Below are 24523 nucleotides of genomic sequence, written 5' to 3' on the forward strand. Positions count from 1 at the left end.
GAGGTCTTCAAGCTGTACAGCCTAGTCCTGCCAAAGGATATGCTCGGCACTGGAGGGGCTGCCCGTGGACACAGCACACCTGGCAGGGACCATCGGGGACATGTGGGCAGCTACGGATGGAGGAGGTAGGAGGACGTGGGGAGAAAGACATAATTCCAACGGGGTGAGGATCCTCTCCCCTACACACTTACACAAGATGAGGCTGAAAGGTGATTCTGAAGGGAGCAGAAGGAGTTAAGAGGAGCAGGTAGAGGTAAAGCCAGCTCTTCAAATAGCCAGAAGATCAGGTATGGCAATGAACAGGGAGATGGATACCTTCTCCAGCACTTACACTCCACAAATTACCGTTCTGCCTTTACAGAATTCACTAAGTAATACTCATTAATGACACGACTGAATCAAGAAGCAAGATTGGTGAGTATGTATTTTCCCCATCCAGCCAGCTAATGATGGCAGAACAGTATCTGTCAAATGAATTAACCATTTACACAATTTTCCTAGCTACTTTGAATAAACCATTTGTAACTACAGGGTTTTTTTTAGCTAGGAGATACATTCAGTTTTCACGCCATTAGGTGTGAGAAGTTTTCAAGCTTTCAATTTAAATTTAAAAAATATTTACAAAACTTATATACAATGCACTAAAAATACAAGAAGTGTTCCATTAATTTTTCTTGGCTATTCCAAGCAAGCAAGACTTGGAGATTTTCATCAATTTAGTATCTTTGTTGTAAAGTGAGCTGCAGCTAAATTTCCCATAGACTAGGTTATAGGAAAGGCTACCACAAGCCTGCACAGAAGAAACATATTACAATTTTAAAGCAGGAAGTGTGGAAAATCTACTCCTTTTTAATTCATTTTCACCCTCTGAATTCAGATAATTAGGAGTCTTCAAGAATTTGCAAGTATGAATGGCTAAGCAGATTTAACAACTATGCCTGCAGTTAAACAGATCTGCAATACTCTGACAAAAATTGTTATTCATATACTAGAACAGTAATTCTGTGTGGCCTTGCTAAATTTTAATGCATTTGTAATCATTAGTTATTCTTCTGATATATTTAATTTCTTCAGGGTGTACATGAACAGTTTAAATATCTTGTCTCTACAATGGAAAAATGATCTATTTAGCGTAATTATTTGCCAATATTACAACATTGTTTACTCTTCCTCTGTAAGCAATCTCTCCAAGCGGGCAAAGAGTTCTATTCTTTCTAGTCTAATTCTGCTTATGATGACTGAACACCTACATAGAACTTTAAATACTCCTCTTGAAGTACTCTGAAAATATAAGTAATCCTCTTCACCACCTCTTGAGCAGGTAAATATTGCACTTTGGTTTTTTCAGAGGTGAGCAAATAATCTCTTTCAAATCTGTTTGCAGTAGTGTAAACCAGGAAAAATCTCAAAGGAATTACTTTGGTATATAAACAACAGGTATCTAGAGCATGACTCATCCCAGCAGGTTTTGTTATTTTCAAGAATTCTGCCTAATTATGATTATTTGGGTGTTGGATGCAGTTCACTCGGCTGCAACGAGGACGATTCACTCTTAAGTTACCAGGCTGACCTAACTAAAACTTTGAACAGTGTTAAGCTGCAACTTACCCGAAAACAAACTCTTCCTTTGGCTTAGGCTTTTTCAGTTTTTTGTTCCCACTTGTCCCACTTTGGGAAAAAGCCCAGTTTTCCTCATTCCAGCATCCTTCATGATCTGAGGAGTTGCCTTTTCCTGAGCTTCTTTTTCCTGGGATGAAGGCAGAAAATTGTTTCTCATCTTTAGAAAAATGTGCCAAAACAAAGTGGGCTCAGAAGGAACTGGTGTACCCATTCAGTACTGCAACTTATGGTGCTTGACCTTCTTGAAGGGTATTTATTTATTTTAGGCTGGATAATGATGATATTGGCAACGATTTCCTCCTCCTCACCCCCCACCCCCATCCCGGTTTTTATACTACCTCTAAAGTCAGGATCTCTCGAGGTATAAAGGAGCAGAAAGACATTACTAGATTCAGAGTAATAAAACTTCCCTAAATTACAAACATATTTTTCTTCTCTGACTGTTCTATTTACACATATAAGTCTACTAATCGGAAAAATACATTTCAAGACATCTCACTGAAAGCTTCCAGAAATTATCTCAAATTCATCCTTCCACAGGGTAAAAGGTTCTCACTCACCACCTACAGCAAAACTAAGAATCAAAGCAAAAGCACAACACATTTGCCTCTTGTAGGACTGAGAACTATGCTCACAACCACAAGAGTTGTTTATATAGAAACAAGCTAATTGTTCAGGGTTACATACAACACAAGCCCTGCATACATCTGTCAGCAGGCTGACAAATTAACCAGCAAAGCCTTTGGCCAAAAAGCTAAATCTCAGATCATAAAAAGACGAAAAGGGACAGGTTAAGAGTTTGTGAGGTAAGTAGGAACACAGATGGCAGGACTCCAGACCATCTGCCCTGGTCCATGGAGTCCATCCCCTCCACCTGCCCCCAGCATCTCAGGTGACCGGACACAGCATTCCCATCACACACTGCTCAAACTCCAGCTTAAACAAGGACTTTTGTTTTTCCTCCCACTCCAGGCAGGCTTTTGCGGTCCATGCTGTAAATGAAACTCAAAGCCACCCACCTCTGTCCACGTTAGCGCGCAGAGATGTAAGCATGCCCTCTGACACCAGAGTTTTATAAAGAGCACCTTTGCAAGATCTCTCTGATTTCCTGGAGCCACAGGTTTCTATCTTTTTAACACAGTCATTGTCCTCAGTTTTGACCTGTCCTGGTAAGCTTTGGGGTACCACCTCCTCTGTTGGGGTCAGTGGTTCCACTTTAATGTTATCAGAAGCCTCACATGGTACTTCCTTGCTGGCTGCAATAGTAAGGAAATCAGGAGGCTTTGATTCTTTGGTGGTCTCCGTGGGTTTCTCCTTTGATGTTTTCTTCTCTTTCGATTTCACTTTTTTCTTTGGTGATTTTGTATCCAACACGCTTCCCTTCACATTTGAGACAGGGCGGTTTTTTTTGCGGGGAGCTTCTGCAAGTCTCTCAGCACCCCAGTCCCCCTTTGCAACGGCTTCAATTGTATACATTACACTTTCAATGTCTGACTCTGAGGACTGCCTCTTTTGTTTCTTGGGGGTGGATTTTTCATTTGTGTGCCGGTCCAGCTTACTTTTTTTCTTTTTCTTCTTGATCTTTTCTGGCTTTAGCCCGAGGATATTCATGTCAGCCATTGAAAGCTCTGGAGAACAGCACATGTGATCCTTTGTGTTATCATTTCTCTCAAAAGGACTGTTCTCCATTGCAAGACTAGTAAAATCTCTGCATTTTGCAGTTTGTAATTCCTCAGCTTTTGTCTCATCCCGGTTTTGCATTTTCTCCATCTCTGATTGTTCTACTTTTCCTTTACAGGAGTCTTGTGTTGTTGTGTTCTCCAGTTCTTCTACTTCCATTTCTTCTGGAACTTCCCCTCCCACATCTTCCGGTGCTTCCACTTTTGTTTTCCCAGGTTCTTTCACTTTTACTCCTTCTGAAGCAAGGCACATCTAAAACAAGTTTAAAAACAGTGCGATGAAACAAACACCAACTATTAACATTACTTACCTGTATTAACAGGAGCATTACACAGGGAATCTCTCTGGCATTGTAGTTCAGGAAAGCAAACTATGCTAAAAGAACAGTACTGAAAAATATGTTGAAGCCCTACTGACACTGATGCGACATGATGATAGCTGAGCAGTAGAATAAGGCTCGCGCGTTCTACAGAAAGAGACTCCAACTGATCTCAGTGGTGTTTCTGTGATCCTTTAAGTGCCTTTTTTATAACCTGGAAACCCACTGCTAGATTGATTTTCAGAATACCCCAAATGCAATGGAACAATACAGTATCTCTCACTATTGCCACCGACACGTTACTTGAAATCTCATATCCATAACCCCTTCAACTCCCAAATGTACCTATATTATTCTTTCCTCCATTTTCCAAATGGCCCTGAAGGAGGGGGGAAAAAAAGTTAACTGAATGTCAGTAATTGAGATTATTTTCTTTTACTTGAATGTGCAAAATAATTTGGAAGGTAGTAAAAAAGCCTTCCAAATCTTTCATGTCACAGACTTATTTTGCAAAGAACTGCAAAGCAGCAGTGGTTGCCATGGTTATCTCCTCCTGAAGATAACATTAATGGAAACCAAAACCCTCATACTGTCTGAGGAACAGCAATATTAAAAAAAAAAGAGCTGTAAAAAGGTCCTTAAACTGCCATGTTCCTGCAGCACTGACTTGGGAGGTCCTCTTGGTTTTGGATCACTTGTAAGCTACCCTGACACTGCTACACAGCGTAGTCCTTCACAGCACCAAGCAGTTGCATTTGGGAAGACATGCTTTCTTCTTCTTACTCTCCCCTCAAAGCCCCCAAGCTGAATTCCCAGTGTTATTTTGTTTTTAAAATGAATGTCAACAAAACAGCCACCTGGAGCAAAACCAGATGGAAGAGGCTTGCTTTGAACTAGGTATCAGGAGCTTCCCTATCCTGCCGCTCAGCCCACAGGCCATGTGGTCAGTATGGATGCACCCTCCAGATCACTGGGTTCTCTTTAGGTCAATTTTAGATTTCTCAAATCAGCAAGGCATTTTTTCCTTGCAAAATAGAAATATCTTACACCAATATATGTATGAGTCTAACACCAATAACAGAATGCTTTGTAGTAAGTTTCTGAAATTCTTGCTGCATAGGGTAGAAACTCCCGATCTGGTTCAGGTCAAGCTAGGTTGAGCACTGGAAACAACGAAGCTTGGGCAGCATAGTGTCTATTAGGAAGCAGGTTAAATTACACAGAGGAGAACCCCACAACTATGCTGAAGTAGGTTCTTGGTACTTCTGTGACTTTTTTACTGCACTGCAATGTAAACACAGCCTGTGATTTTCAAAAGCTAAAGATCAATCTTTAAAATGCAACTCATTGGACAGTAATAATATTTTGTGAATTCAACACGCACACCCCTCACCAATGGATTTTTTTTTTCTTTATACCTTTGCTTCTTCTGCAGTAGCCAATAGTACAGAGGGCCACAAATGTGGCTACAAAAAAGCGACTTCTGTTTTGTGAGCTCTAAATAAACTTGCAATTCACAGTCTTTAAGATTGGGAAAGCTTAAAAAAAGAAAAAGCTTAGAAACAGAAGAAATACAACATTTCAATATGAGGCCATTGGTTTTAACTGTTCCCAGAAAGAGGATCTGCTGAGAGTATAATAGCAGAGTTTCTACAGAAGTTATTGACCCCACTTCAAAAAACAGTAGGCATGAAAAGCAAGAATAAATGAAAGCAACTAATGACCCTTAACAGCAATTTGTAATGGCAATGCCCTAATTTGAGTAACAGACTAATCCAGCCCTCTCAACTCCTTACGCCCCCCCGGCTAAACCAAACAGTCAAAACCCCAAACCCTAAAACAAGGAATTGAAACAATTTCAACTGTGATTGGAAAGTCCCTTTTGCCACCAGGGTCTGGTACTTCTCAGATGCAGCACACTCTTAGAAATCTCCAAGTTGATGGCTAGTCTGGGGAAATCTTGACTTACGGCACCCAAGCCACGATAATTTATGCTTCTATAAGCAACAGTGTAATTATAACTGTAGCATTGTTCTGTCTTCCAGACTATGGGAATCAACATCATTAACTTCTCCACCCCACTGCACCTGTGGTAATTAGTCACCAGTGTTTTAATATTACCTCTGCCAGCTGAAATAATGCTGATGTTCCACACTGTTTTGTTAAATCAGAAGGACCTGAATGGGATGTACGTGAAGAAATCTAAAGAAAAAACAGAGGGGGATCAAAAAAACCCAACATTCTTTTACCAGCACAATTCTTTTATGTTTACCACACAGCTTTTGAATGGATTGTTTCCTCCCTCTTCCCAAAATTCATTCGGAAGATGATATACTGAAAAAGAAGTGCAGACCTGTGCATGCTGTTATGAATAAAACCCTGCTCCACAATTGCTCCGGTGGTTAATACCACTGGACACTAAAAGGTATTTGCAGATTTGGGGATCTGCTTGTCAGGACTCCCTTTGAAGAGTACGATGAACTGAAGCACACGCTCTCTTACACAGGAACAGACTCCAGTGGCTAAACATGAAATTTACACCAGGATGCAACCCAGCTGGTGGTGTTTCTGAAAGCTTAGTTGGACATTTGATTACAAAATCATTTCATTGTCATAGCTTAAGAAGGTTACTCCTGCCAGGCTATGGCACTGCCTGTTGGTGTCCTATAGGACATAGAAAAGGGATGCTATGAAACCCAAAAGTAGGAGCCCTTAAGCCTTTGGTAACCTTTACTAGTCCTCAGACTATGGGAGGCTGTCTGGCAAGCAGGTAGCTGATTATTCTGCAGAATCTTTTTCCTATATCAGGCCATGATCCTCTTCAATACTTTAGGGTGGTTTGTATCAGTTTTAAGCTAGGTGCAAAGAAATGATCTTTTTCTAAACAAATTAAAAGCATCAGTCTCAGGATTGGCCACTAGTATGAAGAAGAAAATGTTCTGTTTTTAAGGACATATCCCATAATCTCTCATCAGGCTTGCAGGTTTCTTATACTTGCTTCCTTAGAAACAGGTGGAGTTCTAGGGACTGGGGAACTAAAGCGATTACAACTTTTTAGCTCTCCCTATCCCCCCAAACTCAAGTTTTCACTGCTGTCAACCAACGTGGGTCCACAAAGTCGATTTTGCAGAAATCAACCCATCGTTGCCGTAAAGGAAATAAACAAAAAAGGTTAACAAAGCTATCTCTTTGTCACCTGGAAGCTGCAGCTCTTCGCAGCATCTCCCAAGCTCTGACCACTACAACTCAAGTCTCCAAACGTCGCTTACAGCCAAGCCTTCTTAGCGCTGTTAGCCCTCTGTGGCAGAAGTGGCCTCCTCGCCTTGCGGAGGTGATGTGCACCCCCACCACTGCCTCCCTTCACGCTCAAGACAAAGCGTGCGTTTAGGCACAGCAAGAGACTCAGCAGAGCTGATCAGCAACAGCCTCCCAGGCTTCAGACTGCAGAGCAACTGCTCCAACCATTTTTAGAAACTTAGAAACTCTCAGAATTTTTTAGAAAATAATTTAACCCACTTCTGCATTTTATTTTACCACCATCTGTGAAATATCAAAAAGGAAGGCATAGGGAAGAGGGAAAAAAAAAAAGATAAAATTGGTTAATCCACATAGCAGAGAGACGAAGGAGCAGCAGAGCAGTGTGGTGTGCTGAAGCAGACAGGCTCCCACACGCCAGACCCCTGCCATGCCAGCGGCATGGAGAGCGCAGTCCAGTCCCCTCCAGTGCACAGCATCTGTGGTTTGGAGTTAGAGCGGCATGGAACAGATGCCTGCCAAAGGAACTTGCAAACCTAAGACATCCTCAAGGTGATAATGAACAAGTTTATTTGGGATGCTCCAAACCAGGTCCTGAACTGCTGTCTGAAAACTTAAGCCGCATTTCTCACATTTTATTTATCCAATTACAATCCAACATTATGGAGAACTCCAAAACTGGGAGTTAAAAAAAAAAAACACCAATAGCACTGATGTCCTACAAGTGCTAGAGACAAGGAGAATGTGCTTAGCACATCTGCCATGCTTTTCTCAGTTTGAGTCAGAGCCTTTAACATTCATTTTGTAGGAATCCATCTGAGCAATCACTGAGATCATGGAAACCTGTCCAACATGCAAACATCACGCTGCCAGACTTAGCTTCACTTTTCTGCACTCTTGTGGACAAGCACCTGTCCTTCCCCCAAATTAGGGCTTCGCAAGCTTCACAGTCACATCACAACTTTCAATGCTGACTTCTGAAAGTCAGGCTGCGCTCAGCAACAGCCTTACCCCAGAACAGCACTACTCAAAGCCTGCTGCTGCCCTGTATGAGTACACCTCAAAAACTTCTGGTGCCCTGACTAAATACTACCACCCTTTCTGCTGTCCCAGGGCTACAAGACTCAAATGCCCTTACGGATCACTGATCACAGTTAGGTATAATCGCTCTTGCATAGGCACTGCTGACAACATAGTATATACCTACAAACTCTACTACTGCCATGGACTGCCTGTAGGGTAAGGCAGGTTTTCTTCCGCTCATCTAAGTCCCTATAAAGTCAGAGAGTAGCATTACTATCCATGGAACAAAGCACAAAATAATTTTTATTTCAGTGCTTTCAATCTCTGTCTTTTTTTCCCTCCAAGAGGGATTAATCTCACCAGCAAGAATATATGGCTGGATGCCACTAGATGGGATCCAGAGAACCATTTTCCTCACTGAAACATGATGTGATTTTGAAAAAAAAAAAAACCAAAACAAAACCAAAAAACCCACATCCAAGCAAAAAAAGTGTATGCATAAGGTGCTAGCATTCCTCCCTTATTTACCTGGAATACAGCATGTATTTTCATCTTTCAATCATCAAAAAGAATAGTATTTGCACACCAAGCCTCAAAGGTTTTTGGGCCATTCATCCATATCAAAGAGGAGACCTCTACAAGATTATATTTAAGAATCACAGAGAATTTCTAGGACTTTTGGGAAACCTGACCTAGTATTCTTGATTGCTGCTGACAGCTGCCAGTTTCAGAAATTAATACACTGCTTCAACTTCCAACTCTACATACAGATTCCTCAGAGTCTACTTTTCTTTTATCACTCTTGGTCTCCAACTCAGCAATGCACCTTCCAGTGCTTATAACCAAAACTTTACTTTTTGAATCCTGGTATGCAGCTCCTCATGAAGAAGAATGCCATTGTCTCATCTTTGCTGTTGTCCTGAGCATTGTTTTTATTATAGTTATAAGGCTAATCTTCTAAAAAGAAGTGTAACTTTTTCTGTGCTGTCTCCAAGAAACTATGCACATTAACAAGTGTATAAGGAAAAGCTAGGTCCCCGGGGCCACTGCCACTGCCTAATTCTCTTGCTATTCCGTTATTTACTAATTTATGCATCTGGAAATACCAAATTTGATACTAGAGCAGACCTTACACAATTCATACTTTTTTGGGGAAAAGATACACACATCTTCCCATCGTGACGCTAATCGGTATCACTGTACCTCTGCCAACTGGAAGAGTGCCGACTTCCCACAGTGCTTTACAGGCTCAGTACTTGACAATTGGGAAGTATTTGGTAAGATCTAGGTTTTAAATGAACAGAGGAGAAAATATTTCAGTAGCCCACAGGGAAGACAGAAAGGAAGGGTGAAAAAGAAGCAAAAAATTAAGGAGTTAGTTAAATCAGCTACTTTTAGATTTTTCTGGCAGAAGGCCCTACTTGAGAGAAGCAATCTCATGCAAGAAACACTTAACAGGCATTTAGAAGTCAGCAGGATACAAGCAAATACAGAATTTCTTCCTTAGATTAGGCTCATGGATTGTCTTCTACGTTTGTATTGTCCACAGCTAATAGTCTATCATGCCCAGTGTTCTATGTGACTAAGTGAACAAGACATACCAGTTGCTTAAAAACATGAACTCTGTTGGTCAAGGTTAAATAAAATTCTCCCGGCAAGCCTGGGCAGCATTTCCCATTTGATTAGATATAGAAGAGGACCATTTGTTCTCACAGGCACTGCTTGTTTCACTTTCTTTAGTTAGAAAAAAGAAGTAAGACCTTGAGTCTGGAGATCAAATCTAGCCTTCTAAACAGATGTTGGTGTGCCAGCACCAGCACTCAGTAAATAACTACACCGCACTTCAGGGAATTGCTTTCACAGCTAATTTTTTTCTGACCTGCTTCCAAGTGCAGCATTATGAGTTCACCAACACAAGAATTAATCATTATTTCTCATAGTTGATCTTTTTTGGCATGGCATTACATGGTAGTATCTGACCTGGAAGCCTTGAAAAGCCCTAAGATTAGGGGAAAACCACCAGCGTGGCATCCGCCTCACCACAAAAAACATGCTTATGACCATGATCTTTCAGGTGCAAAAATTATCAGCTTAGCCTTTCTCTTTACATTTAATGTCTTTCTTTTGAACTAGACTATTTGAAGAGTTTAGTTTTCAATCATGAAGGAGATTCATTACACCACCCCACCACAAGCCCCCCTGCCAAAATCCAGGACATCCATTTTACTGCAAGCTGTTTAAAATATGGTGAATAATATTTGAATGTGGATTACTAATAATTTTTAATATTAAACTAAAATAATTCAAAATCTTGGTTTTGCTTTGAGACAGTTCAGTGAACCTGCTCAGGACCCACTGCAGTAAGTGATATTGTACGCTGCACTTTGCACGAAGAGGGCCTCAACTTTTTATCTTTCTACCACAAAAAATTCTCAGCTCTTAATGATTTTTTCAGTGCAATATGAATGGCAGAAAAGGGACAAAAAAACACCCACACACTGAAGTATAACCTGAGAACATGCAGGCATATCTTGCCTCCTGATGCACAATATGAAGAAACAGTAAAGAATTTCATTTTGACAAGAGAATGGGTGCTCCTAACAAAATGCAAGCGAGATCCTTGTAATACTAATAGAAAGAGAGGAAGGCAACATTTCACTTCAGCAAAAAAATCCTCTTCAAATCCTCCAAGAAAACAAACTGCAAGAGACATAAATGTAGAACTCATTCTACCGAAGTTGCTGGCCAAACATCAGAAATAGGAGGATGGCTGATCAGTTGGCTCTCAGTGAGATTACAGATCTTGTTCCCTGTCTTAACACCATCTTCCAGTTTTAATTATAAAAAATCAGAACCTGCAGTACTACAACCACAAATAGGCCCTTCTTATGTATTAGGATCAAGTTATTACCTTTTATTACAATGCAGGTCAGCATTTTAGTCACTATATTAGATTCTAGTTTGCATAAGAAGCATGTGCTATGGTACATGCCACTTTTTCATCTCCCTCCTAGAATAGGCATTTCATTTCAATTTAATCATTTCAGTATACAGGCAAACAGCAAATATATTTGTCTATTTTACATAACAGCTTTACCTGGGAAGATTACAGCTTTACCTAAGGGAAGGCTGGAAGAGAAGATACTGACTAGCTCTCACACTCCCAATTTCAAGGCATTTTGACCAAAAGTTTTGGATTCAAACCTTCTGTTCAGCACAGAAATAAACAGAAAGGGTTACCTGCAAGCCTGCTCAAAGTGAGTATGTGAGAAGGCAGCAGGGACAAAATCATCCTCAGGCATGCATATTTCTTAAACGATAGTAACCTACTGGACTAGCAAAGAAAACTCCACCTTGTTGCATGCTGCATGAGATTGCTTTTTTGATTAAATCACCTAAGGAAAAACTTCAGAAAAGCAGCTGAACACTTTGGGTGTTTTGGCTTCATATTGTTTTTCAGATGGTTAAACTAGCAATTTTATTGCTTTCACTCTCCGGAAGCATTTTCTTTGTTTAGTAACAGATGAGAGTTTAGCTAAGTAAGTCTAAGAGGTACTCTTGTTTCTTCTCAACAAAGCAGTCATCACCATCTGTTCGCGTTTGCCAAACACACATCCAGAAAGGCCAAGAGAGCAAGGGGTCCCATCTGCTCTGCTTCCCTCACATGGCAAGGAGGATGACAGCAACCAGCCCATGTGAGCAGACAGCTTGCAAACAGCCACCGCGCTAAGGAACACAGCCCACTGCTCAGAAATCACTGGCCTATATAATGTCTTTCCATAAAGGTACAAATGAGAAGGACAAAAGTAGGACCAAGTATTTGCAAGATCAGAGCAGAATGAGAAAGCCAAGAGCGTAACTTAGCAACACGCCAAATTTCAAAAAGCTCTTAGGAGGACGTCACATCATCTTTGAAGACCTCCAAGGTGCTTGCCCGCGCATCTGCAGGACCCAACAAAGTCCTAGTCCTGGGATTTTCATCATCTGTGGCAAGTCACTGGGCAGGCCTCATTAGCCATACCCTCAACAGCTTTAATTGATGACTATAGCACTTTGGACAGACAACCAGATGAAAGGCTAACTGAGGCTGTAAAGATGAGAAGAATCCCATGCTACGTCTACATATAACAAGCTGTTTCTGAGTGACAGGGGACTCGTACTCCTGGGGTAAAGGTGTCCATTTTAAATGACAAATCTACTCAATGGGATCGCTGTCTTCACAAAGAGGCACTCTTACTCACCCTCTCGCAAAGGCGGCGCAGAGAGAGGGAACATATGAGGAACACCCAGCCAGAACCAAAACTGAGCTGGGATGGCTGCCAAAAGTCTCCAGGCACATCAGAGCACAGCACACTTCACATTTCTTCACAGGTCTACTTGGCTACTGGCTAAATAACTACTTTCTCTCCCTCTCATTTTTCTTTTGTAGCACTGTACGCTGCTGACAGCAGCCTACTGCAAATTGCTTACTATAATTTAGCTTACTAAATGCAGTAATGCGCTCATATAGACAGGACCCAGTAAGAAGTGGCACAGTAAGGAACGGGATTTTTGCCAAACTTGACAAAGACACCCTGTGCAAGTGAAAGCCCTTATATTTGAAAGGGCACAAGCAGCTTTAACAGCGGGGGCAGAAAGCTTAAAGAGGTTCTGTAGCACGCTGAATACTTTTCCCTGGAACAACCCAAATGAAATCAGGCTGCAATCTTAAAAAAATGCTATTGCTATATTGCTATAGATAAAACATGATGCTAGTCACTGCCATTAAGGTTTCACAACAACAGTATAACACAGGAGGAATAACCATGGCCAACAAGGTGGGTGTTTTTGGTGGGATTTTGTTTGTTTGTTTTGTGTTTTTTTTCTGTTTAGTTGGGGTTTTTTTTTGCTTTTCCAGATTTCTGTCCCTTATTTCCAGACACTGAAAAAACACAACCAAAAAATACCCCCCCTCCATAATGCACACACGTTTTAATGTTTTTACAAGAAAAAGAGATTAACCTTGACTTTAAAACTGCCCTCACCAGTTTCTAATTAACTTTCTAAGCACCTCTTCAACCTAATATTTGATGATTCATACATGCACTCCAATGTGCCAAATGAGCTGGCTCCGTGTAGTGGTATGCAACTCAATGCACTGTCACATCCATATGACAATTTTCACGTCTGTCATTTTGTTGTTTGTTCAATTAGGAGAGGAAATGATTTTAGGTTCTGTGAAACTGTGACAGTATGGCTAAGTCAGGTTTTACATGACAATTTGAAAATGCTGTACTAAAGGCAATTCATACCCTGTTCAACTCCATAGATATCTTAAAATTGCTGTTTAATTAAAATGTAAGATGGCTAAGATTTTGGAAACTAAGTTAACAGATTCACTCATGCAATATTTTGCAATGAAATTCACAAATGTTCTCCAACTTGTATCTTTTACTTGGTTTAAAAGGTTGGCTTCAGCACATGGCTTCGCCCTGCTCAATTCCGCTAATTTCCTCAAAAGAGCTTTCCAAATTTACTTTAACTTTAAAAAAAGGTGGCACATATGAAAACATCTTCATGATTAGAGATATTAACTCTATTGTATCTTTCATAGGGGTATTTGTAGTCAGGTATTTTATGGCACCTGAATCAGTAAACTGTTTTTTCTTAATTGGGCCTCCTAAGAAATACATGAAGGCCCATCCTAGCCAAACTAAAAACACACAGTACACAATTAGCTGAACATTTAACAGAAAGAAGCGTGTTGTATGTAGTCAACCTCTGTAAATACATGGAATAACAGGGCATCTTTTCATCCCATTATCTTCCCCCACAATAGCACCAGCTCCAATCCCAGTCTTTTCAAACACACCCTGAATATACCTTTAGCATAACTGATTCTGCAAGCAGTACCAGACTCCCCCAAATGGGCAGGAAGAGTATAAGTGTGGAAAGTCAATTCATAGAGGCACATTAAACACATGCGAGAAGAAATCCTTACTTATGGGTAATTTATAGGCTTTATAAGTCACCAGCTAACAATGCTGTTACTTATCCTTGTAGCTGTTGTGATAAGCTTCCTTTGACCTGCAAGGTTATTTTGCAAAGCATTCCTGCCTCTAGGGCAGTTGCCGTTTTGCACTGCTGCAGCCTCTTCCATAGGCAGTGCACAGTGTCATTTCAGAATGTCTTTTGTTTGTTGTTTTCCTACACGTAAATTAAAAGGCCATTTGGAAAATATGTCTTTTGGTATGGAAGGCCAGGTAACGTTCACAAGCCCGGTACCTTTTGTGTAAACTACAGTTGGTAGAACTGGCCAGTCTCGTCCAATAACTGGTTATTCCCCCCCCACGATTTTCTTAACACAATGCTGTCATGAAGATAAACATCTACTGATGGGAATCTCTTATCAGACAGGGTGCTTAGCCATTCAGTGACAACTCTGGTTCCTTGCTTCCTCCCATCCTCCCCCACCATATTTCAGCCATTGTACCTCAGCAAACTGGAACAATGCTGACTCCTCAGTTTGTTTTACGGCTCCAGGTGTGCTCGAAGAGATCTGTCAGGAAAACAATTACGTTTGTATTACCTAACTCTTCAGTTTCAATATCAAACTTCAACGTGCTAAATTTCTGATCCATCAAACAGAAAGACTCCTGGTACCTAAAAGCATGCGAACGAGTCCCAGCACACCCGTACAAAGAACAGTATCTGCTTTCCAGGAGACACATAAATGGGTGATCTGTGAAAAGGTGATTCTGAACTATTTTTCACAAGGAAAATATTTCCTAGGATCAATAGAACAGGCTAAGACTTTTTTGAAGGGCTTTTATTTGCCCGCTGATAGGTCAAAACAGGGTTAGCAACAAAAACTTAACACTATATTGCATTTCACAGTTCAGTGAGAGACCTGAGACAGCAGAATGGTGGTGCTGATAGAGCACAAATTACTACTTAGCATGGAAGGCAAGTGTGGACAGGGACACAATGTGTGCAGGTACTTTGAGATACCAGATCTATCCCAGACACTAAGGTAACTGCATTTTACACTATTTAACTTGTGGCAATTATTTTTGTTGCAAACGACACCTCTGATTAATGTTAGACCTTGGTACAAGTACCAATTGACACCTACCATGCACTGGTTAGGTGCAGCCTCACTACAGGCTGTTTAACATCCTTGAAAAGTAAGACTAGGTAATATGCATTTTTAATTACTGATCATCAGTGAGCTACTTCTAAACCTCACGTTTTAGCAGTGCAGATGAGCTTGTTTCCTGGCACCCACTGAAAAAGTTCTTCCATGGGTAAGGAAAAGCCAGCGGACACAAGCCCTTAGCAAGAGCCTGTCTTGCAGCACACAACACAATTCCTGCCTACTACCACATGGCTCTGGCACTGTCCTGCTTCAGCACTGTAAAATGAACCGAAACAATTAAATGAGCTGGTATTTGTCTTACTCTTTAAAACATTTAGCAGTGAAATTCAAGAAACAGACTGTTATCAAGAGGAACTATGCAAAGTATGACATTGCTCAACTGACAGTACAAGTATACAAACACATCTTAGAAATACTGGGAGATGGATGTTGAATTATTACCGTAGAAGTATCACAAGTGACACTGGAATTAACCAATTTTAAGGAGCTTCTAAGTATTGCTTTTCATTGCTGACACACCAGGCATTTCCTCTACCTAATAAGAAAAGCCAGCAGGCTGTTTAAGAGCCTAATTACAGGTTACGTACTTTGGCCAATACCTTCAATCAGAAATACAGGATCAGTGCTTTAATTTATTTCTAAAATGTTTTGAATGCCTCAGATCTTAAGTTGGAACTTAAGGTCTTGTGGGTTGATGTTAAAGCAAACAAACAAAACTCAAAACAAAAATAAATCATATTTTCTGTGTGCTATGATTTGCAATGTATCTGCTCCTTAAGTGATGATGTTTTGGGAGGAGTATGAAGGTACACACAGCAATGAGTATTAAAGACACGGGAGTCAGATTCACAGCTGGTGTGAAAACAGGTAATGAAAAGAAGCCCCTGCTATGACAGAATTTCTTTCCATATGCACTTACTCAAACACCACCCAGCATCCAGTACAACCAATATTTATGCAGCTAAATATTTGTATGTCACTTGATTATGACCATTTCAAAAGCTGGAAAGATACAAACAAGCAAGTGATGCTTGCAGAAGACCAAGTTTCCTTGCAACCTCATTCTTGTCGTGTTATTTATGTCAACGCAATCCATTAAAACTTGGATGAAATAGTGCATACTTTACAAAGACCAAACCACCACAGTTGTACTTCTAGCAATAACTGGAAATATGTTGACAAAAATATTGTACGGTGTAAAACTAAAGCATAGTTGCGCAGAGCTATTTGGTGGTTATAGAAGAAAATTCTGGAAATTCCAGAACTACAGTTGTTTTTTATGGAGTCAACGACTAAAGCAGCCACAATAGATAAAGGACATAATATAACATCCAAATACATGTTAAAACTTCAGTTAGTAAGACTTTTGTTTAAAACTAAGTGCAGGAATGACATCTGCAAATTACTGCTTAAACCACAGCTCCATTACTGCACTAGGGTTTCCACTATGTGCTTAAACACACTCTCCTGCACTTCAAGTCTGACCGATCTACCCGATAAATGATCCAGTACCATAAACCCAAAAAGAAGGAACAAATAAAAGCATGAATTTTAGTTAAAGATTTTTGTTTTCTCTTTCAGCGGACCATCAGATGCTTCTTAAAAGGAGAAGACAACCCTTTTTAAAGAAACTCACCTCTGCGAACTGAAACAATGATGACTTCTGACATGCTTCTGTAGAATTAGTTGCATCAGTCGGGCAAGTACCTGAGGAAACCTGAAACAAGGAGTGTGCAGAGTAAGACCTCAAAGGTACTTTTTTTCAAGCTAAGAACAACAGTGAGCAAAACAAAATACCAGGCAGCAGTAACAAGAAACCGTGTTTAAGAAAAGATGGGCACTCTAGTGTTTCACAGTCCTGGACAGGTTAAATCAAATTTATAGATGAAAACATAGTTCAGCACCCACTTTAATGCATTTGAAAAATTACCTAAGAAGAAAGACCACAAAAATACCAAGGATTTCTTTGTCTTTCATAATTCCGAACTTTGCAAAAGAGTTTCATGCAACTGTATACTAAACTGACGATATCGGGCTACACGCACAACTACCTTGTATTGGTGATGCTATCAACACTGCTATACCTGTAATTTGTACTACCATTCTGAATAACAAAATTACTTAGAAGCTAAAAAAATTTTTTTGGAGACACTGAGAGTTGCTAAGTGACAGAAATACTTACTAGAAAAATAATCCCCAATCACCTAACAGCATGAAAATAAGTAGTTAAGGGTACCACAAGCCTAAAATTGATCAAATAATGTACCTAAACATCCATTTAGGGGTGCTTATGAGAAGCAGTGCAAGAAAGAGTCATAACTTCTGAAATCAAAGGAATGACTGTTTAAAACCAACAGCCTTATTTGAATTATCACAGAGCTTAGCTGTACTGTTCTTACTAGCCAGTTAATAAAGCATCATTCTGTAAGGGAACTGTATCAAATATGATATATTTCTTAAATGTCACATTTGAGTGTGAAAGGTTTACATGTGTAACTCCTAGAAGTATGAGGTACTGTTAGTATAAAATAAGGTACGTAACATGGCTTACAGGAAACAGAAGAAAGGAAGGAGGCTTTGCAGGATTTTAGGAAAAGTAACAGGATGGAAATCTTTTCTTCTCTAACAATTTTTAATTTTTCCATGAAATTTCAGTTTATTTAAAATGTTTCGATGCAAATGTGTTTTTTCTCTTATTTACTACCAAAACAAGTATGCCAACAGCAGTTATTAGCGAATGCATACATGAGATTTAGCAAGCCACTGCATCTGTTGCCGGTAAGCACAAAACACCACCAGAATAAGCAGGCCTACAGCACATTCAGTTTGTATTGCTGCTCCCACTGCTGTTTGTCCAAGATGCTTAAGCATTGCAATAGCAGTAGTGGCATTTTGTTTCAGGAATCCGCTATCCATACTCTCCTGAAAACACTAAATCCAAGAGCAGCAACCCACAGGTCAAGGAGAACTATGGCACCCAACTATTTGCTTACATACACAGTCAAACTTTTCTTTCCCTACCATAAAACCAAGCAGTAACAGTGCCTCCTATGATCAATGCTTCCTTATATTTATTAAGCACCAAGAATGATGTTTTATCAGTGTACTATGGGAGTATACCAACCCAAAGGTTTACAAAGAATGTATTCCTAATGCCTGTCTCTTGCTTTTTCAATTTGTGTTTCAAGTCTGTGTTACTGTTTTCACTGATATAATGTTTATTACTGTTTTTCTCTTGTTTCTGTATGAACTGTTTAAGATGTTTGCAGTGGTGTGGATTGTACCAGGGATGCATACCAGTCTTGCTGCTGCTGAGTGACCCATCTCTGAAGGTCTGAGTCTCTGCACTGGTGTGAAATGTATAAGGATGCTGCTTGCATGTCTGTTTGTTCGCAAGCGGAGCCTATTCAATGTGCTGTATGAGAGGGCACTACTCTTAGGAGAAGTGATGTGAACAAAGCAGCCGTGTGAAACCCTCCCGCTCCCCACGGCCGGGGTGCAGGGCCACGCGTGCCCGAACTCTGCCCACCCACCGTAACGGAGACCATGGCTTCGCAGGTTCCTCCGCCTGTCTAGGGGCACGTCCACACGAAGGTGTCAACACACGCCCGGCACAAACCAGCTCTGATTTAGGAGCCGTTGACTCACGCTGCCCCAGGAGCACTGTGCTGGAGCGGAGAAACCCTCCCGCGAGGGACCGTTTCGGCTCAGCCTCTGCAGCACAAGTGCTGTAAGGCACGGCTCGCTCCCCGGGCTGGTGCAGAGAGGGGGGACGAGAAGCTGCCCCCGAGGCCACGTGCTGGGGGTCCGGCACAGGTTGGTCACTTTGCGGTACAGGAACGGCAAGCCGTGGAAGGTGGGAAGCCCAGTCTCCTACAGCTTTGTGTGCAAAGGGCGGATTGCTGGTGCCCGGGAACTCGGAGGTGATTTTGCGGTTAGAACAACCATACTCTTCCTGTCAATTTCCATTATCTTTAAAGAGTTAATGCTGTTGCCTTTGCATGACAGAAGCACTAATTTGAACTTGTTTCTTCTACTCTGCTGCTCCCCACACACTCCCGACTCGTGGGAAATTTATTATCTCCAGGACTTCTAACCTCTGCCAGGCTGAACCTGATCAAAGCATTAAAATAATTACCAGAGGGAACGGATGCACAGATAGTGCCATTGTGTACGTCTCATTTCCTGCCGTAATAAAACGTCCTCAACATCTCATTTCTCCTCTTTCCTCCTCCCAGCCTGCCCTCGGCTGCACCAAGAGAGTTTTCACTTCTGATTTACACCCCAGGCAATACCACCCCGCGCAGACCCGGCATCACAGGCGAGGTAACCTTTTGTTCTTAAAGAGATGGAAACCACAAGGATAACGCCTCCACGGCTTCCCTTTCCGCGCAGGTTACCGTAACCTGCTCTAAAACAGATCGCGCCGAACGAAAGGGAAGGACAGCCCCTGGCTCACCCCCCACCCCGATGCGCAGAGCAGCGGCAAGGGGGGAAACTGGTAGAAGAGCCAGGTTTTGGACCTCACGGGAAATTCCAGGATTTCTGGGCAGTAACCTACAGACAGGCCACTAGGTGCTGCTGTAAGGCAAGCAAAGGAGTTCGGCAGGGTGAGCAGGCAAGCGAGGAGTGCTTCTCACCCAGCTCCAGCCTTTCTGCTGCCGGTCCTGCTGCGAGGACCGGGCTTCGCCTCGCACAAGGACAGTAGCTGGAGCAGACCCGTCTGGCGTTTCTGCTCGGATCTTCAACAAAACACGCTCATATACACGCCACAGTCTTGAGTAACTGACGAAAGGACCTGAAAGCCAGGCAGAAACACGCTGCATCTCCGAGTCCTCTGCTTACTGCTGGTAAGGCCTGTAGTTTCTCCTGCCTGTCTGCTTAGTAACTCCAGCCGCTGCTTGGAAATAATCACGTACCGACACTGAATTCTGTTAGCAGAAGAAAAACTCTCTACTCCATTGAAAAAAAATTAAAAAATAAATAGGAACATAACTGGCGACATACAGAGATGGCAACTGAAGCCTCAACACATTTTTGTAAGTATCCCTGTTGTGCCTCTTCCCATCTTCCCACTGGTGCCTGTTCGCTTTGTTACCTGACATCTGGGGTTCTGACAACTCCAAAGTTAAACACCTGACTTGAAAAGTCTCTATACATCCATTTAAGATACACTTGACAGAAAATCAGCAGGCACTGAATACTTTTACGTGGGATTAGCAGACCTTAAGTATCATTTCCCTCATCTTCTCCCACGTTCTGAGCAAACAATGCCAGTGCTGCCCTCCTTTCTATTAACAATTTTTAAGATAATAATAGTATTTAAGATGTATGCTTACAAGGCCACCCAAGTCTGCATAATCATACATACGCCCAGTCAAACTGCATGTTGACAGGTAATCTTATGTCTAGCAGTCCCTCAGTTCAAGAACCATATATATGCACATGTATCTTACATGTGCACACACATACTTTTAATGATAATGAAGACTACGTGATATCATTTAGAGCATTCTTTTAAAAATGACATTGCATTATTTTTTTAAAATAGAAATGCCAGGGTTTTAGATATACAACATATATTTATATACTTATATGCACATAAAACCAATACCTGTATTTTCCATAGTTAAGCAGCTTCTGAAACTCTTCACTGACAATACCTCCTCAGCAGTCACCTTTCTCCCTTTCTCACCTCTCACCAAATTCTCCCCCTTGTCAATACTAACACAAGTAAACCCCCTCCACTGAAGAGGAAAGCAGCTTACCAATTCTACAATGAATTCTTGAGCTTCTTACTGAGCCTGTCACATCACCTCCTATCACGTTCTGCTAACCTCCCAAACGCTGGTTTGAACATGAAACTGTTTGCAAGCATAAACATGGAAATCCAACCCTAGGTTTTCCCACAGGCATGCAAAGATGAACATCTTGTGTTATCCTCTGTGTACACGCCTAAGGATGGGAAGCCAGAAGTGCTGTTCAGTTATCCAAGTCTAAATAGGTTTAGGATCTTTACTGCATTTGGGGAAACACAAGCCTAAGAAATATTTGCTCCATATCTAATCACCACTAAAACACTGAATCAAAAGGAAACAAAGGAAAATGGAAGACACACCAGGGCTGCCACGCAAAGAAACTGAGGAAGTTTCCCAGTGCACAGAAACACAGCTGGAGACTTAATTCCTGCTGATACACAGTTAGGAGGACTGAACTTCATCCATTTGGGTCCCTTCGAGAATACCAAGCACCGAGATTGTTCTGGAGGATGTACTTTACACGTAGGGGACCCTCTGAAAGAATAGGAGATGTGCAGTTTTGTTCCATGGGAAAATGCTCTGACATTTACCTGCTTCTCAGATAGTGTAGGACAATTAAAATATGGTAACTCATTAGTAAGTATGGGCTAATTTCTGGCCCATCATGATTCTAACAACAGCCAACAAATCCCTCAACCAGTTTTGTTCAGGCTGTATTTATGACAATCATTTTGCTCTACATTTGGGGGGCGGAAGCAGATTACACAGCTTGCCTCTTTGAGGTGGAAGGCCAGGTTTCAAAAGAAGACTACAGGCCTAAAAGAGCACAGCATAGTATAGCTTATACATGAAGTAAATATTACATCACAAGCCATGTTGCGTGCTTCTATCAGAAAAAACGGGGTTTATGTAGGCGCATGGGAAATGTGTCTTTTGCTCAAAAAAAGGAGAGTCCCGATTAAAAAGAACATTCGTATACCAAAACAATTACATAACATCCTTTTTGTCTCTAAATCCACATGTACATTTTATTCCTTGTCGTGGTTTAACCCCAGCCAGCAACGAAGCACCATGCAGCTGCTCAATCACTTCCCCGCCCCCCCCCCCCGCAGTGGGATGGGGGAGAAAATCGGGAAAAGAAGTAAAACTCGTGGGTTGAGATAAGAACAGTTTAACAGAACAGAAAAGAAGAAACTAATAACGATAAGGATGACACTAATAAAATGACAACAGCAATAATAAAAGGATTGGAATGTACAAATGATGTGCAGTGCAATTGCTCACCACCCGCCGATCGACACCCAGCTAGTCCGTGAGTAGTGATTCCCCCCACCCCCACTCCCCCCAGTTTATGTACTAGATGTGACGTCCCATGGTCTGTAATACCCCTTTGGCCAGTTTGGGTCAGGTGCCCTGGCTGTGTCCCCTCCCAACTTCTTGTGCCTCTCCAGTTTTCTCACTGGCTGGGCATGAGAAGCTGAAAAATCCTTGACTTTAGACTAAACATTACTTAGCAACAACTGAAAACATCAGTGTTATCAACATTCTTCTCATACTGAACTCAAAACATAGCACTGTACCAGCTACTAGGAAGACAATTAACTTCATCCCAGCTGAAACCAGGACATTCCTTCAGTGCCACCTGAAATTGTACTACTTGAGGCACTTTTCATGTAAAATCAAGAAAGCTCAACTCAAAAGGTCATAGCAAAGACCATTCTTAATGGAACTGAGTATCTGTGACTACAATACACCTTTCCTCTCATTTAAATGTAACAGCATAGTAAAAACAGTTTTAAAACTCCAAGCTGAGAGATTCAAAAAGTTTGAAAACTACAGGACATTCTCATTTTAGCAAAAAATAACTGATTTCTTTTCACTTCTCTGCCAAACTTACCATAGTGTTTCTTATTTTTCATGCTGCAGCACAGAAAGCCAGTACCCACATCTGCACAAAGACTTCCACTGCTCAAACTGGTATGCAAAGCATTGAGGAGTCTTGGCTCAGTCTTGGCAGTACAGGAGCCATCCATCTCAACTGCACTACACATTTTGCATTTGGGGGTATCACATATAGATAGTTAATTATTGCTTTTCTTCCCAATTACAACAAAAAAAGAAAAAAGAAACCTTCCTCATTTCCACTGCTCTTCCTTCCAGACTAGAGATTTATGGCAGTGACTACCTATTTCACCCAACATACAAGCCACCTTTTGAACAATTTTCAAAGCCGGCCGAAAAAATAGATCACAAATAATATCAGTCTAAACAAAGACCAGAGGTCTCTGCACTACTGGACATATATGGGAACAATTTTATTTACTAGACTCCTTTGTAAAAACTTTTGTGATGGCAACTGAACTACAAACTTCTTTTTAGACTTAAAGACTTTGTGAATAGAAGTAGCTTGCAATACTTTGATTACTTGTTAGCACTCACATGGTTTCAGAATGCATACACAATGACACTGACTGTATGGAAATTATTAGGTATTTATTTTGCTATTAGTGCCAAGGCCACAGTTGCGCAAGGCATTGCACAAACATATGAAATCCTTGCCCAAAAGAGCTGGCAAACCACCTATTTGTTAACACAGTCACTGCATTTCAACCCTTCTACCTGTGACGATATCCTCTCATAGGGCAGAATCACCTGGTCTGATCAAATATTCAGTCTGAAGAGTTAATATTGAACCGATATAAAAACTGGGCCCAACCTCTACATTCACGGTTCAGACACAAGACTCATATTGCAGGCCTCACACTTCAGTCCCACCTGAGGTTACCCAAGATGTATCTTAAATTTCATTTCCCACTGGTCAAACATTCCTGTTCAGAGCTCTCTTTAAACTGGGGGCTTGCGGTAAGGGAGAGAAGAGAGTTCCTTACCTCTTGAGCCGTGAGGGCATGTTCCCCTGCGAGAAGCAGCATGCTGAGACCTCCCATTTGTGTAGGATCTGTTAAAAGAGTAAACCCAAGTCTTAAGTTTATTCATTTGCTTGTTTAAAGAACCTACCATTTGCAGCATTAAACCCCCAGAAGACTACTTGTCACAGACACTCTAAGCAAGCTGCCATAAAAGGCAGTTCAAGAGAATCACAAATAACCATTTCTGTACCCTCTGGGAGAGGCTTTCAAAGCCGTTTGAAGGATTTAATTGGATTTGTGTGCTTAACACCCCATTGCGTGGATTTACAATTCTACTGCCAAAGGTTTTATGTACTACAGAGATGGATATCTTTAAAATGGCAACTGTAATGATCTCTCTTATACATAAATATACACAAAGATGCTCTAATATCGCACATGTTTATAACTCAATGGATGCTCCTACCAAAGGAGTGGTTCCCTTCCTTAGCCACTGAATAAGTAAAACGATGAAATAAAATGACATGATCAAGCTCTGAAGCAAAATTCCTGGTTTCATTTAGCTTTAATTTAGATCTGCGTTTAATGGTGAGAAGTGCCAGCCTGACAGCTCTGAAGCATGAAGCGCTTGATCCTCTGTGCCAGAAGAGCGCAGGCACTGGCCAGGCAAGCTGCCTGTCTACTTGCTGCCCTGCCAATACAATATACAATTAAGGAAAGTAAGATGGAGATAGAAATGTTCTTTCTCCAAGTATTTGATGCTGACAGCTTCTCGCCTCCAGCCTTCCTGCACCTCAGGAGCTCGGAAAACAACAAGAAGTGAAAGCAATGAACACTGGCACTGCATTACTCATGGACTGGC

General features: G+C 41.3%; 1 protein-coding gene across 16 annotated transcripts in view; it reads right to left on the reverse strand.

Annotated features, from left to right (window-relative positions):
• Positions 1-24523, reverse strand: part of BBX (BBX high mobility group box domain containing) — a 147385-nt gene that overhangs the window by 25980 nt on the left and 96882 nt on the right. For 15 of the 16 annotated variants that reach the window (XM_075034141.1, XM_075034133.1, XM_075034145.1 and 12 more), the window contains 6 exons: positions 23683-23750; positions 16672-16752; positions 14370-14435; positions 5741-5821; positions 2640-3552; positions 1609-1747 (listed from right to left, as the gene is read on the reverse strand). In XM_075034141.1, the coding sequence (XP_074890242.1) occupies positions 1609-1747; positions 2640-3552; positions 5741-5821; positions 14370-14435; positions 16672-16752; positions 23683-23750 (1348 nt within the window). The remainder of the gene's footprint in view (positions 1-1608; positions 1748-2639; positions 3553-5740; positions 5822-14369; positions 14436-16671; positions 16753-23682; positions 23751-24523) is intronic. The other variant, XM_075034131.1, reaches the window with a different exon arrangement.

The sequence above is a fragment of the Buteo buteo genome, chromosome 8, assembly GCF_964188355.1.
Source record: "Buteo buteo chromosome 8, bButBut1.hap1.1, whole genome shotgun sequence".
In the NCBI taxonomy this organism is placed as follows: Eukaryota; Metazoa; Chordata; class Aves; order Accipitriformes; family Accipitridae; genus Buteo; species Buteo buteo.